Genomic DNA, 14,231 nt, shown 5'->3' with positions numbered 1-14,231 from the left:
CGTAAATTTGGACATGGAAGTTAATACGCCCGATAGATTTTCTGTCCATTAATTCTAATGGCTGTGAAATCTTGTGGGCCACAGACTGAATGCACTTGGCTCTGCAACTGATTTCCCAATTTGTGCTACCGTCACCTGAAGCTTTGCTCCAGAGGTGCTAAGCCGTAACATTTATTCCTGTGTTTTTTACAATATTTAACAAACAATGGGATTTTTCAGTTCAGTTCTCTGGTTTGTCCTTTTGTGGCTTCAACTATGCATGAATCATGGAAATTCTAGACGACCCACAGAGTTCTGATCTCGTCCCAAAACTAAAGCTTTGCATGAGTTCTGATTTATGTCATGTGAGTTTAACAGATCATACACCTTCTACTAATGTCTGGATCTTGTTGTATCCTAGAAGCATTTCACCATGACAGAGTATTGTCACTATAATGCATTCCTCTAATGGTCAGTATATTGTATAATCCATCGGAGTGATTATTTGCATGTATGCTCTGGACTTTGTCCCCAACGTGCTACACATGCACACGACTGCTCTGGACTCCGCCCCCTCCCTCCTGCGCATGCTTAGACTCCTCGAACCTGAGAGCGGGATCTGTATCGTGTGGTGCCCAGTGCTGCTACGTTCCTTTGCTGATTTAGACTTTTGCCTAAAATATAGCTGTGATTATCTACATGAACATTTTTGTGGCCTTCTGTGGGAGAGAAAAAAATTGGAGGTAGTGAGAGACTTGGGGGGGAAGAGAGAGAGAGACTGGGGGGGAGAGAGAGAGACTGGGGGGGGAGAGAGAGACTGGGTGGAGAGAGAGAGAGACACTGAGGGGGAGAGAGAGAGCGAGAGAGACTGGCGGGGGGGAGAAAGAGAGACTGGGGGGGGGAGAGAGAAAAAGAGACGGGGAGAAAGAGAGAAAGTGAGAAATAGAGAGAGAGAGTGAGGCAGAGAGAGAGAGAGAGTCTGGGTGGAGAGAGAGAGAGAGAGAGAGAGTCTGGGTGGAGAGAGAGAGTGAGAGACTGGGGAAGAGAGAGAGATTGGGGAGTGAGAGAGATGGGGGAGGGAGAAAGAGTGAGAGAGATACTGGGAGAGTGAGAGAGAGCCTGGGGAGAGAGAGTGAGAGACTGAGGGAGTGAAAGAGAGGGAACTCGGGGAAGACGGATTATGTTCTTCCAACCCCATCCTCTTTACACCCACACCCGATTTCTCGGAAAAGTCGGTGCGTGTGTGACAAATTGGAGTGGATGAAATCTAGAAGTCATGACACTACCACTCTTCACATCATACCCAATAAACCTGTTAACAATCCGTGACCCACACACAGTGCCCCATCTATGGCACAGTGGGGGATCGGAGGGGGACGGGTGGTGGGCAAGGAACTTGAGCTGGGGGAAATCAGGAACTTGGGCTGGGGGGGGCATCAGGAACTTGGGCTGCCGGGACGTCAGGAACTTGGGCTGGGATTGGGCAGGAACTTGGGCTGGAGGATGGGTCAGTAATGTGGAGATAGGGGGAGGTCATAATCTGTGAATGAGCTCTCCTGTCTGGAGTCGGCAGTCAGAATGGCTCGAATTACACTTTGCAAAGTCACTGATTATGTAGGCAGAGCGGTTCTAATTACACATTCCAGAGAAACTGCTGGGTGTATCTTATCCTCCAAGGGGACAATCAGCAATCAGGTCATATGATCAAGGGGATCCAATCAGAGCATTTTTCTGTTGCAAATAAACACATCCATAATCCACTGATACAACAATAAGCATTGAAATAACAAAGACATGTAGGACAGATGTCTAGGTCTGATTGCATGCAGCAGATTATATGCATTGGTTATGCTGTCCTCCCAGAGATACAGCTATTTGAAACTCAGATTTGCTCTAACTAACTGAAATTGCATTAAAAAAAGTAATCTCCCTGATAATTGCACCCTCTTTTGTCCTGTAAGACACCACTGTGTTGAAAATGGGGAAGGTGGTCCTTCAGAGCCTAAAGGATTATGGGGCACTTTATTGACTGTGGGATGCTGAAGATGGGAGATTATTCCATGGGACAGATTCCTGCTGTTTTAGGGCACAGCTGTAGTCTATATTTTGTAGTTAGGAACAGAGGAGAAGGACTAGGCTATTCAGCTACTTGATTTAGATCATGGCTGATCTGTACCTGAACTCAATATCCTTGCCTTTACTCCTTAGGTCTTGATACCCTGACCTCACAAAAAGCTATCGATCTCAAACATTAAATTTCCATTGATTCAACATCAAATAAGTTCCTGATTTCCACTACCATTTGTGTGACAAAATGTTTCCTGATTTGGCTCCAAAATAGCATAACTCTAATTTTTAAAGTATGCCCCCCATCTGGATTCCCCAACCAGATGAAATAGTTTCTCTATATTTACCCAATTGATTTCTTTTATCATTTTTGAAATCCTTGATTGGATCACCCCTCGAGTTTCTAAATTCAATGGAATACAAAACAAATTTATGCAACCTGTCCTCATATATTAATGATTTAAGACCCGTTATCATGCTGGTGAATCAACATCGTACCCCCTCTAGGCCAGTACATCTTTCCTGAGATGTGGTTTCCAAACTAAAATGCAGAACTCTCGATGGGGTATGGCCAAGGCTCTGTACAACTGAATCATAACTTCCTCATTTTTGTATTCAAATCTCATTTAGATAAAGGCCAACATTCCATTAGCCCTTTTGATTACTTTTTGTATCTATGCACTATCCTTTGGTGATTTGGGCACGTGGACATCCAAATCAGTTTGCTGCTCCACAACTTTTAATACCTCACCATTAAGAAAATATTCTGATTTGCCTTTGTAACTTCCTGCTCCCAACTATACTACCTACTGTGACTCCTAAATTTTATGGTTGATCATTTTATGATGTACTGATCGTCAAATAATATAACTTTGATGGCTCGCCAAGAGTGAGCACCACTGTCGTGTTGTTGGAGCTGACCATTCGGTCCATGTTGGACAGTAAGGTCTCCATGCTCTGCTTGAAGCCTTGACACAAGTTGAAGCTAGATTTCTTTGTGAATCAGCACACTTGCAGGCTGCCCAATGTACCTTTTCATTTCTTGGTATTTGCCCATCTGCCTTCTTCGATAGTCTGGGCCCTCAACATAAGCATCTGAGTCCTCTGCAGCAGAGCTAGTAAGCGATCTTGCCCTCTGACGAGCTGACAGCTGTGGTATCCGGTCTCTCTGTCCTACTTCCTGCACACTTGTGCCCAGTAATTAACCACGTGAAGATGTATCCTCTAGCCTAAAATACAAGTGGTGCCAGTATCTGAGTTGGTGCCTGTGAGGCTGAGATTGACTGATTCTGCATCATCAGGAAGGCTGGCCTCCTTTTCCTTAAGTGGCAGAGAAATCTCTACATCTTCAGCACTTGAAATGAAAGAGAGGGACAAGGGTTAGCTGTTGGTGTGGAGAGGGAGCAGATAGAGAAGTGGCTGGTGAAAGCATCTGCAATTTGTTATGCAGAGTGTGTAGGCTGAGATAGAAGAGGAAAAGAAAATAAGGCATGAAGAAACCCTGTGCAATGTCTCCTCCAACGTTGCTTGTTGCCATGACCATGACTCTGCCACTACTCATGATGGTCAGCACGCTTTCTTCGAGGGGGGAGAGGGTGTAGAGGCAAAGTTGACCTCTTGTGCTGGCACGTCTTACTCCTGCAATAAAGAAGGGAATGTCTAGTAACAGTCTTGTGCGATGTTTGCTCCAGATAAATGTGCCTATCATGGTGGAATACTTTGTGTGCAGTGTGTAAGATGTGAGGTGGGAGTTATGCTGAAGTGAGGGTTGTAATAGTGGTGAGTATGTAAGTATGAGGAAAAGGAGCTGTAGTGAAGTATGGTGCAGTGATTGTAGAATAGTGACAGGAAGTGGAAGAGGGGTTAGTTGTGAGTCTTGTGAATAGTGAAGCTGGAGGTGGTTGAGGTGTGATCAGAGAGTAAGAGAGCAGCATTGTTAACTTGACAAATCAGATGCTCCTGGCATTGTCCGCCTCAGCAATGTCTTCTCACTGGTAGTGGAAGTATTGTCTGGAGGGCTTTCTACACCTTGATGGAAACAGGGTCTTCTTCCTCCTGTCCATCGCCTGGACCAGGGCCTTCAACACTGCATCCAAGAACCTGACTGCATCATCTGGAGTTCTAGCAGCCATTTATCTGTTCAGAAGTCTCCTGCAGCAAGAGTCTACTTGTGATTTAAGAGGTAATGACTGCCTTTAATCAGAGACATCCAATTTCCAGTCCCCCTCCCTCCCCAAATAGGTGTGCAGCCAATAAATAGTGCAGATAACACTGGCTGCACACTTGAATCATTATGATAAGCTTGCATCACGGATATTACATGCTGCCTGGGACAACACCAACAGGCACGTGCAGTGTGCGCCCCGTGCCCTGTGCACATGTTTTCCAGCGCAATCAAATTTTTAGGCCTAGGTGTTTTGTAATCACAGCTATGTTTAACTTTTTGGGTTTGTTGACATATCTTTATTTGTTTTGCATTGCATGGTCTTGTATTTCTTTTGACTGTAGAAAATAAAGTTCTTTTGAAAATGAGTACCCTGTATAAGATAATCATATTGGTCAACCATTGAATTTTTTTATTCACTGTCTTATCCCATTGAAACTGAATAAAATGAGCATTGGTTCCTTTGCTGAACTTTGCTGGTTCCAAAGAAAGTTTAGTTGGCAGAACATTGGCCTCAAAAATGCATTGGTTATACTTCATCCCATTGCTGCCAATGGACTTTGGCGGCTGGCTGGCGGAATGTGCCGATCACCTGCTTCTCTTGACCCATCACCCAACTGCAAATATTGGTGCGATTAGCAGCTGCTGCTGAAGAAAGATACATGGCAGCACTTATGCAGGGATGTGCTTCCCCCGCCCCACCCCCGCTAGATTTTAGAGCCGGTTTTTATTGAAGTAAGACTTTGTTCTCCATTTTTTTTTAAGAACTAGGGATAAAAGAGAAAACAGAAATGAATAAGAATAGAAGATGGCCACTGTAACATAATTGTATCCCAACAAAGCTTGGAACATTATCTTACTCATGATTGGTGCTGGCAGAATTCTATACTTTCCTTTTCTCTGAATGCAAATCATTTTTCCAAAACTATTGAATACTTTTCTTTTGTTGTGTTTAGTTTTGGCTAAAATATATTATACGTTAAAGAAATGCGTGAAACATAGTTAATTATAGGAAAGCAATAAAATAAAATAGCCACACACACCAAAATAATTTTTGGTTGAATTTGCAAACTGGCAAAAATCATATATTTATTCATTGTTTATGATATTGTTGCATTTTGCGTCAAAATAATAATGTATGACATGGAAATTGTCGGGAATTAGTTCTGAAAACCATGGTTGATAATTTGACACAAATGAGAACATTATAAGCATTTAGTTTCTGCTTTATGGACACATATTACTTGCAGAAAAATTGAAAGCTGCAGTGTATTAAAATGAAATATTTGCTGAATTGAATGTAAAAGAAAAGAAAAAGTTAAAACTATGAATATTAAGTACTCATCTATAAAAGCATAGATGTTTACAGTGCAGAAGGAGGGTATTTGGCCCATTATGTCTGTGCTGATCGAAAGCAGTCCAAAACTACTCCCACTGTTCTGCTCGCTCCTCATAGCCCTGTGCATTTCTCTGGTTCAAACATTTAATCTATTTTTCCCCTTAAAAGACAAAATTATGCCGAGCTCAACACCTCCCTGGTGATAAAGAAATTTCTTCGAATCTCTTTCCTCACTCTCAGTAACAATCTTAAGTTGAAGGTCGCTCATCACTGACTCCCCAACCACAGGAAATAGTCTTTTCCTGTTCACCCTATCAAAGTCCTTCATAATTTTAGAAACCTTTATTAAACCTTGGAAGGAAAATAAATCGGAGAAATTCCTCCAGAGTTAAGTACTTAAAATCCATAGTACTTTTTCAATTCCCTTCTCTTTTAAAGCAATTGTTTGCTTCTGAGTTTGATATTGTTATAAGACATTGACCATTCAGCAAGGATTAACTAGTTAAGATTTTCTTCATTCCCAAGGAGTTATCTCTAGCAACATCTACAGGACTGGTAAGTTATCTGTTTAAGATTTTCTTCCTTGTGTTTGGAATTTCCTTAATAGTACAGTATTGTTTCTCTGACAAGTAAATTGCATTTATCCATTTGCTTCTTACATTCAAGGCTGCCATCATGGTATCATTGCACTGCACGTTGGGGACTGAAAGTAGCTATTGATTTATTTAAAGCTGCATCTTTCATACCGTCTAAATGTTCCAATGGGAGGAAGGGAGGGGGGAGGGCTCCTAGGGAACTTCGATTTGGAAAAAAGTTAGCTAAGTGTTGTTTGCAAATAATCCTGAAAATATGATTTGCGCCATTTTGATTTGAATGTTTAGTGATATTACTGGTTAACATTTTTTTCTTATTTAGCAATGATTGTGAGAAATGTGGCAGTCTGAGCTTTAAACTCACTTTGATGCATGCTTGCTGCAAGTTACCTCAGCTTCTTTATATAGAATATATCCTTTTAAATGCCCAATGATGTGAATGGAGCTTCATAATAGAATTATATTGGGCTGTTGTGAATGGTGTGAAATAGTACATAGAATAATTTGTATTCATTTCAAAATGCTATATCGTAAGAGAATAAGAGAATTTTGTATTGTACAACAGCAGAATATTGGGTCTGCAGAAAAATTATGCTTAAAATAATTGGGACATTCTAATGAGGGATTTTTGTTAATCAAGAATATATTAAGAGCTAATCAGCTGACTATTATTGTGCAAGTATCATCTTCGCTATTTAGTTTTCCATGTTTTGTTCCAACCAAATTAGAAAAGAAATTTCAATATTTTCCAATTCTGCACATTTGTAAAATTTGAGTTGCATTAAATATGTGTAATTAAAATATAACTATGTAAGTGTTGAGATGGTGCAATGGATTAACACACATCTGGATTGATCATTTTCTCCCTTGTGGTATATAGTAGCCATAAGCGGGAAATGCACCTCCACTGGGATCAGAGTTTAATGCCCGAATTTACCTTTGGGCTGAATTAAAATAAAGGAGGCACCTTAGGGGGGCAGCATTGGCTGCAGAAGTCTGGGCACTTGCTGAGCCTTAAAGTCACCAGCACCATTAAAGTGACAGGCACAGTTAAAGTCTCATTGGAGAGCCAGAAGGATTTTGATTTTTGCAGGGAATGAAGCTGGATTATTAACTCAATGTTTTCTGATGAAGAAGTTTTAAATTAGTATGTGGGTTTATTTATCCCCTGTGAATTAGTTTGTGTTGCTATTTGATGGCTGTGATGCTAGCAGCACCCCAAGCAGAGTCTGGGCTTTCCTACATTCTGACCAGGGAGCTGGTAAGAGTGTGGTGCCAAACATTAGGTGAAGAAAGTGGGAAAACATGTGTACATGTGAAGAATAATGATATGGGATAAGAGGGAGAATGCAGGTTTGACTGTGAGGCTTCTCTCTTATTCTGATGAGCAAGGAGCAAGTGTGTATGAGCAGGGAAATGGATTAGTAGCTGTTACAGTGGCTTTTGGTTGTTTTATGTCATCTGTTTCCAAATATGCTATATTGCAAATGTAATGTGCCACAGTAATGAATGCTAAGTGTACATTATTGAGTGCAAAAAACTAACTGCGTTCTGTAACAAGTATTCAAGCAGCAAAAACAATTTTTTTTATTCAAAAAAAATGAAGATGTATCTTGACAATACCAGCCTGCTCCTTAAGCTGGATAGTACCTATATAACACCTCTGGAACCAGTTGTGCCAGGGGCCATTAGAGGAAATCTGGTTGCAAAGCCCTCTGAAATTCAGTTGTTTGAAACTTACATTTCTGCACCCTCTTCAAGCTGAGTCAGGTGCAGACAATAGGCGGTTGATTTTTAACTCCCTGTGGGTTACGAGCAGGTGAAAGGGTGAGTGCAAAATGCAGTCACGAGCCCAGATTTCAGATGTGGGGCATTTTACGTGTGACTGAGGGATGGACTGGACTTTCCTTGTGCCCGGAGGAGCACACCTGCATTCCCTTGGTAGAAAGGCCATGGCAGATTCTCCGCTTTGGCCCAAGTTTAAAATATAACCAGAGTCCCATTGATACAATGGAATCTCGATTTGCACAAATGAATGGAGCTTCTAGTGGGTGCCTCAGTCACCTAACTGCAGCGAGCAGTTAAAATGATGGCCAACAGGATTCAAGTAGGAACCGGGTTGGTAATGCTGAATGCTCTATTCTTTAAGGCTCCCACTCCAACCACGTTCCCAACATACAGACTGAGTTAAAATTCTTCCTCCCCCACTACGCCCACCCAAGGAAAGCCATAGAGGAAGTTCAAGTGTAGTGTTATTCAGGCGCAGAATGAAAGCAACTGATTGACATCAAATTATCCATTACATTGCACCTATTTTTTGGGGCACTGTTCGGGAGTGAAGTGGAGGAAAATTAGATTTATTGGGAATAATTTTCACTTTTGCTCCCTGGGCAGTTACATGTTGGAGCAGATCACCTGGGTGTTGTAGTACCTGCTGATTTTTAAATCAATGGAATGAAAATCAGGCGGATTCTATGAAGAGCGGGCGATCTGCTTCACCATGTTACTGCCCAGACAGTGATATTTACAGTTCCCCCATGTCTCTTTACGTCTGCAGTATGAGTTCAGATCCAATTTGGTTTGATGGTAGGAAGTTTTTTCTCACTCTGCAATCAATTTGAAATGAGCTGTCTCGACTCAGATACTTGTGGCCATCAATTGCTGCCATGTTGGCAATCTCACTCGGAGATTCCATAAAAATGATGAGGAAAGTGGAACAATTTCCACTGGTAATTGAAAGTAGGATTGTGCCCTTTTCAGGTTAAGTCCTCGGCACATTCCTGAGGCAGACTAGAGAGAGCTTTGCACTGTGCCTGAACTTACTGACCCTAAAATTCATTGGTGGTTGCTCTCATCTCCCACCTGTAACTTCAGCAGAACCACTGGAGAAATGATGTGAAAATGCATCTCCTTGCCATCCCCCAGCCTGTGGAAATTCAGAACTGCAAATATCTAACTTAAGAGTGCTCAGCACTGACATCAAGAGGTCAACATTCTTACTTTCTCTAAAAATGGAAGAAAAAGATGATTTCCACCCAAAAAATTAACTAACCTCTAATAAATTAAGCAGTAAGTGGATATCAAATATGTCATTGTATACATTCAATTTCATTAGCAGCAGCAAAGAATTAGCAGCAATACACCTGAAACAAGATCCTTTAACGCTGTTGGTAAACTATTAAAATATTCACAACCTTAGTAATCCAGATGTGGATCATGCACTTGTTGGGAAAATTACGGCATACAAATGGAGAAAAATCACTTCAGTGCGGAGTCCATTTGAGGTCTGGAAAGCACAGTACTGGAGTGATTGTGGGGAAAGGATTGTATCCGAATTGAACAAAAGACAAGAAGCGAGACAATATGGCGCAGATGCGATTAGTGATATCACCACCACAAGACGCGCTTACCATTAGGTATGGAAGAAGGTGCGTCACTTAAGAGCATAAAGGTAAGGCATACATGTTACTGTATAGTGGAAGTACAGGGCATAGATGGATGTGAACAAAAAGAATGATGTGTTGACACAGAAGAATATTAGGAAGAACGAAACAAATGATAAAGAGCAAGATTATCTAAATCGCATTATAAATGCCATAATAGAAAAGAGAGAGAATATACTGCAGGAGGGTAGGTCCATAGGCCAAATAACAACACCACAACTACAGTGGCCCAAATTTTGCAGACAGCAGCGAACGAACGGCACTACACTTACACTTTCCCACAGACTTTCTGTGGGCTTTTGCACTGCGACTTGTGGTTAGTAGAGAGTTAAAACAATGCAGCGTTCTCTACCGGTGATCTGAGACCTGAGTGAACAGGACAAGCAACGGTGTGCCTCCTTAACTAATCAGATTGAAGAAGTCTTACTGAGACACGTAAAGTCTGAACCAGAATGTGTCAGTTAGAATATTTAATTCAATGTCAAATGATGTACAGAAAGTAAACTAAAGAGAAGGAACGAAAGATGAGATTAAGAGAGAGATAAAAGTGACAGAAAGCAAAAGTGAAAAAAAATTAATTCTCCAACAATAATTAAAATCTGAAGAAATGAGAGTCCACTCTTTTAAAAGTAAATTTTCAGTGACAGAAAGGTAATTTGGCAGTAATTAAGATCATGGCGATAAAAATTCACTTACTCTTGAGTGGACCAGCCCTAACTTTTTCTGGTGTGTTTCGAGGGTATCTAGTGGGTAAATACTGCAAATTCACACACCTCCATGTATTTGATTGCCAAGTCTCTGACTTAGGACTGAGATGAGGAAAAATGTCTTCACTCAGAGGGTTGTGAATCTTGGACTTCTAGACCCCAGAGCACTGTGCATGCTCATTCATTGAGTATATTCAAGGCAGAGATCAATAGATTTTTTGACTCTAAAGGAATCAAGGGATATAGGGATTGGGTGGGAACGTGGAGTTGAAGTCAAAGATCAGCCATCATCTTATTGAATGGCGGAGCAGGCTTGAAGTGCCATATGGTATATTCCTGCTTCTATTTCTTATGTTCTTCAGAGATACTGTTAGAGTTAAGCCTCTGGAGGAGCAGGGCAACTCGGATGACAACTTCCTGATTTCCGCGTTTTACTGTGCATGTGTGGATGTCAGAAGTTGCTGTCCAATTTACTCCATAATAACAGGAAGTGCTGATAGCCTTACCCTTATTTCTACTGCAAAATTCAAGCCGTTGTGTTTTTAAAGGTCAAACTAGCACCTAATGAAAGGGTATAGTGTACAACAGATGTTGAAACCTCAGTCATTAAGAACTGATTCCATATGATGGCAGAATAGTTGATTTGATCATGTGATATACTTTACAAAGCATTGAAACTGTGCAGATTGGAGGAGAGGCCACAGATAGTGGTATGTACCATACTAACAGTATGCCCAGTATATTATGTCAACATATCCATGCACTTTGATTAAATATAAGTGCATGCAATGACATAACAGTTTGCAAATGGAGAACTGTGCTTATTTACTTATAATTTATAATCTCTTCTCTTCACAGAACAAGGCAACCCAACGGAGCAGCAGCTGCAGCAGCCAAATGCTTAACCACCATCCCCACTTGAAGCAGGCATTAGCACAGATACACACACGATGGGAGAAATAAATAGTTATGTTGAAGAAAAACCACAGAGCAAGACAAAAAACACTGGTAAGGAAGGAAGAACAGTGGGTGGAGAGTATTGATCATCAATTGGTTTGGAGCGGAAATCCAGCATACTTTGTAGACCCACTGAATGTTATGGTGATACAAACCCAAGTGGGCTTGCTTCCTAATAGAGGCAGCAGCAGCATAAATTGAGGCGTCATTTTCTTTATTGAACACAATATTGGAAAGTGGTGTGAGTAGTATAAGAGCAAAACACTTGGATCTCTCCCACATGAGTGATGCCATAGACCAATAATAGTCCACACTAAATCTGTCATTTTGTAGATAGCAACACTATTTGCTCTGCAGTGGAGAACTCGTTTACATCAGCCTTAGGTTATCCTTGCTGCTCTGAAGGCTTTGTGGATAGCACTTCAAAGTGCTTCCAATTGCTTGGAGTTGGCGACAGGAAACCATGATGAAGGATTCTGAAACTTCATAAATTCCCTTTATTCTCAATTCACAAAGATCAGTGGGTATCATGGGCAGATGCCCTCCACTGGTGGCATGCCAGGTGGCACTCATCTCAGTAACAGTTTTGTGCCATCATATAGCCCAGCAAAATGCCAACAGCTCCCGCCTCTGAAGTTATTGAACTCACTGTGACTACAGCAACAAAGACCGTTAACATTAATACAGGTCCACCAGTTGAAATAAGGAACATTCACAACCAATACACAACTAGAAAATACAGCAGGAAAACATATTAAACATGTTTTAGCACTACATAATTTAATAAAACAGAAAGGGGAGAAAAGTTGCAAATGCTTGAAATACACATCAGTGCCATCAGCATTTGCAAAAAAAAAAAGACAGGTTAGTGTTCTGATGAAGGGTCTGCACTCAAAATACTAATGTGATGTTTCCCTTTTCAGATCTTGATGGACTAGCTGAGTATTTCAAGCTTTTTTATTTTGTTTTTAAGAAAATGAATTGACATTTAATATATCTTGCAGTCTGTGAAGAAAATAAAGTTATTCAAAGTCAAACAAACAAAGTGGCTGACTCCTGAGTTGTCTCCATAAGTTCCTGGCAAGTCCCTCTGGCAGATCAGCACGACACACATCTCTGACAATTATCATACTTTGCTAAACACAGTAAGTTCATGTCTGACTCCGAATAAAGTGCACACTTTTCAATTTGATTGTTCAACAGTCAAATACTGTGGGTGATTATTATTAACCACCTTTAGATGTGAAATTGATGGTTTTCTCCTTTTTCAATATTTTTTATTCCTTTTGTTGAGTGTCAGGTATTCCCAGTGGTGCATCTAACACAGATAACACTTTCCCTTGACAATCTACCCCTCTTTGCTCAACGGCTTTTTTATTGCTAAGATAAATGAACAATGTTAGACCATTGGGAATGTAAGTGCCCAAAATGGCAAAAATTTTCACACCCCAGCAGGAGCATCAGTAATGACAAAAATGCACAAAAGAAGCCTTTCTGTAATGACAGTTCTGATGGTAATAATGACATTTGTTTATCTGGACACTTACTATCATTATAAAAGCTGAATTTGGGAAAAAGTACGAGGTTTTGTTAGTACTATGAGCAATACAGCACAGATATGCACAGATGGTACACAGTAGGGGACAATTTTCTTTGGTCAGGAAGAACTTCTATTTATAAAGATAACATAGTGCATTTTTAAAGTTGTGAGGACCACATTCTGAAAAGAATGCAACGCAGAGAAATTAAGCTGCTTAATTTATTCAAAATTTTCAGCTACATTCACAATAGTTTTCAAGAGTGATACTTCCCACATCAATCTGCGATGAAATGAGTACAGGACACTCCTTCTGTAAATTCAAACGAACTTTTCAGCATAGGAGTAGATTTTTCCCTCGGGCTTAATAATGTCTGTTATTGTTTCCTGACATTTTTCATTGTGTAGATTCATTCACTTTTATCTGTTTAATTTTTAAAATCCCTTTTCCTCTTATGCATAACCATTTTTCCTGTACTGTAATATGTTTCTGGAAGACATCAGCAGAGCAAATTTATTTAGTACATTTGTTTTCGTGACAATGTCACTGCTGTTGTGTTTTTGTTATCCTGAGATGCAAAGATAAATCTTTTGCGCTGTCAGAGTGAAATGAAACAAACTGGTGTTCATTTCAAAGCAGATATTAACGGTAATATTTGATTGAAAGTCGTGCTTTAAATGGAAGTACCAGCTAAAGCAGAACTGCAGTGGAATACAGATATACATTATTAGATGGTCTTTCTGCCCTTGGCATTTACAGGATGACAGCTGTCACAGCTTTCATATATGATTTTCAGAGAATGCTATTAGTATTTTCCCTTTTCTTCTTGGAACACGCCTGAGGTATAGTAATGTAATAATGATTTTTTTTCATCCTAGAAAAAAACGAAGATTTATAATGTAGCAAAATGATTGTGTTTTGTTTGCTAAATCTTTCAAATTCAGTTTAAAAGGCCAGTGCTGTTTATTGTCAGAAGCCGCACTAATGTGTCCATTTTCCTCTATGTCATTTTAATGAGCCTTGACAAATGGTCCTGAAGGAACAGGTAAAATTTCTTCCTAACCCACTGTGGCCGGTAATAATCAGGTTGTTTCTAGGCAACCTGATCCCGTGGTTAGCTGTTTCATAGTGCGTGCAAAGCTGGCATGTCTTGCTGCATCCTTTGAAAATATCTGAATGCAGTTTACTGTACAGTGGGTAAAATCCTTCTAACTGTCAGCTTAAAATGTGAGAGCTGAATGAGAAATACATATGATTAGCTATAATCAAACTTCATTTTTTTGTAGAGTTATTAATAACTGTTTCTGTGAGCTGTATAGTATTGAAATTTGTAACACAGACTGGTGATGCTTGACAGAATGATGTGACATATGGCAAAGCAGTTGTGTTTTATAGCGGGTGGTATAATTTTTTGTTCAACGAAAGAATTGTGACACACAAGACC

General features: G+C 40.3%; 1 protein-coding gene across 1 annotated transcript in view; it reads left to right on the top strand.

Annotated features, from left to right (window-relative positions):
- LOC139273124 (neurexin-1-like) overlaps positions 1 to 14,231 on the top strand; it is a 2,375,046-nt gene that overhangs the window by 437,454 nt on the left and 1,923,361 nt on the right. Inside the window, exon 4 of the mRNA XM_070889537.1 lies at positions 6,075 to 6,104. Within this exon, the coding sequence (XP_070745638.1) occupies positions 6,075 to 6,104 (30 nt within the window). The remainder of the gene's footprint in view (positions 1 to 6,074; positions 6,105 to 14,231) is intronic.

The sequence above is a fragment of the Pristiophorus japonicus genome, chromosome 9 (assembly GCF_044704955.1).
Source record: "Pristiophorus japonicus isolate sPriJap1 chromosome 9, sPriJap1.hap1, whole genome shotgun sequence".
Classification (NCBI taxonomy): Eukaryota; Metazoa; Chordata; class Chondrichthyes; family Pristiophoridae; genus Pristiophorus; species Pristiophorus japonicus.
This window is presented reverse-complemented; position numbering and strand designations above follow the sequence as displayed.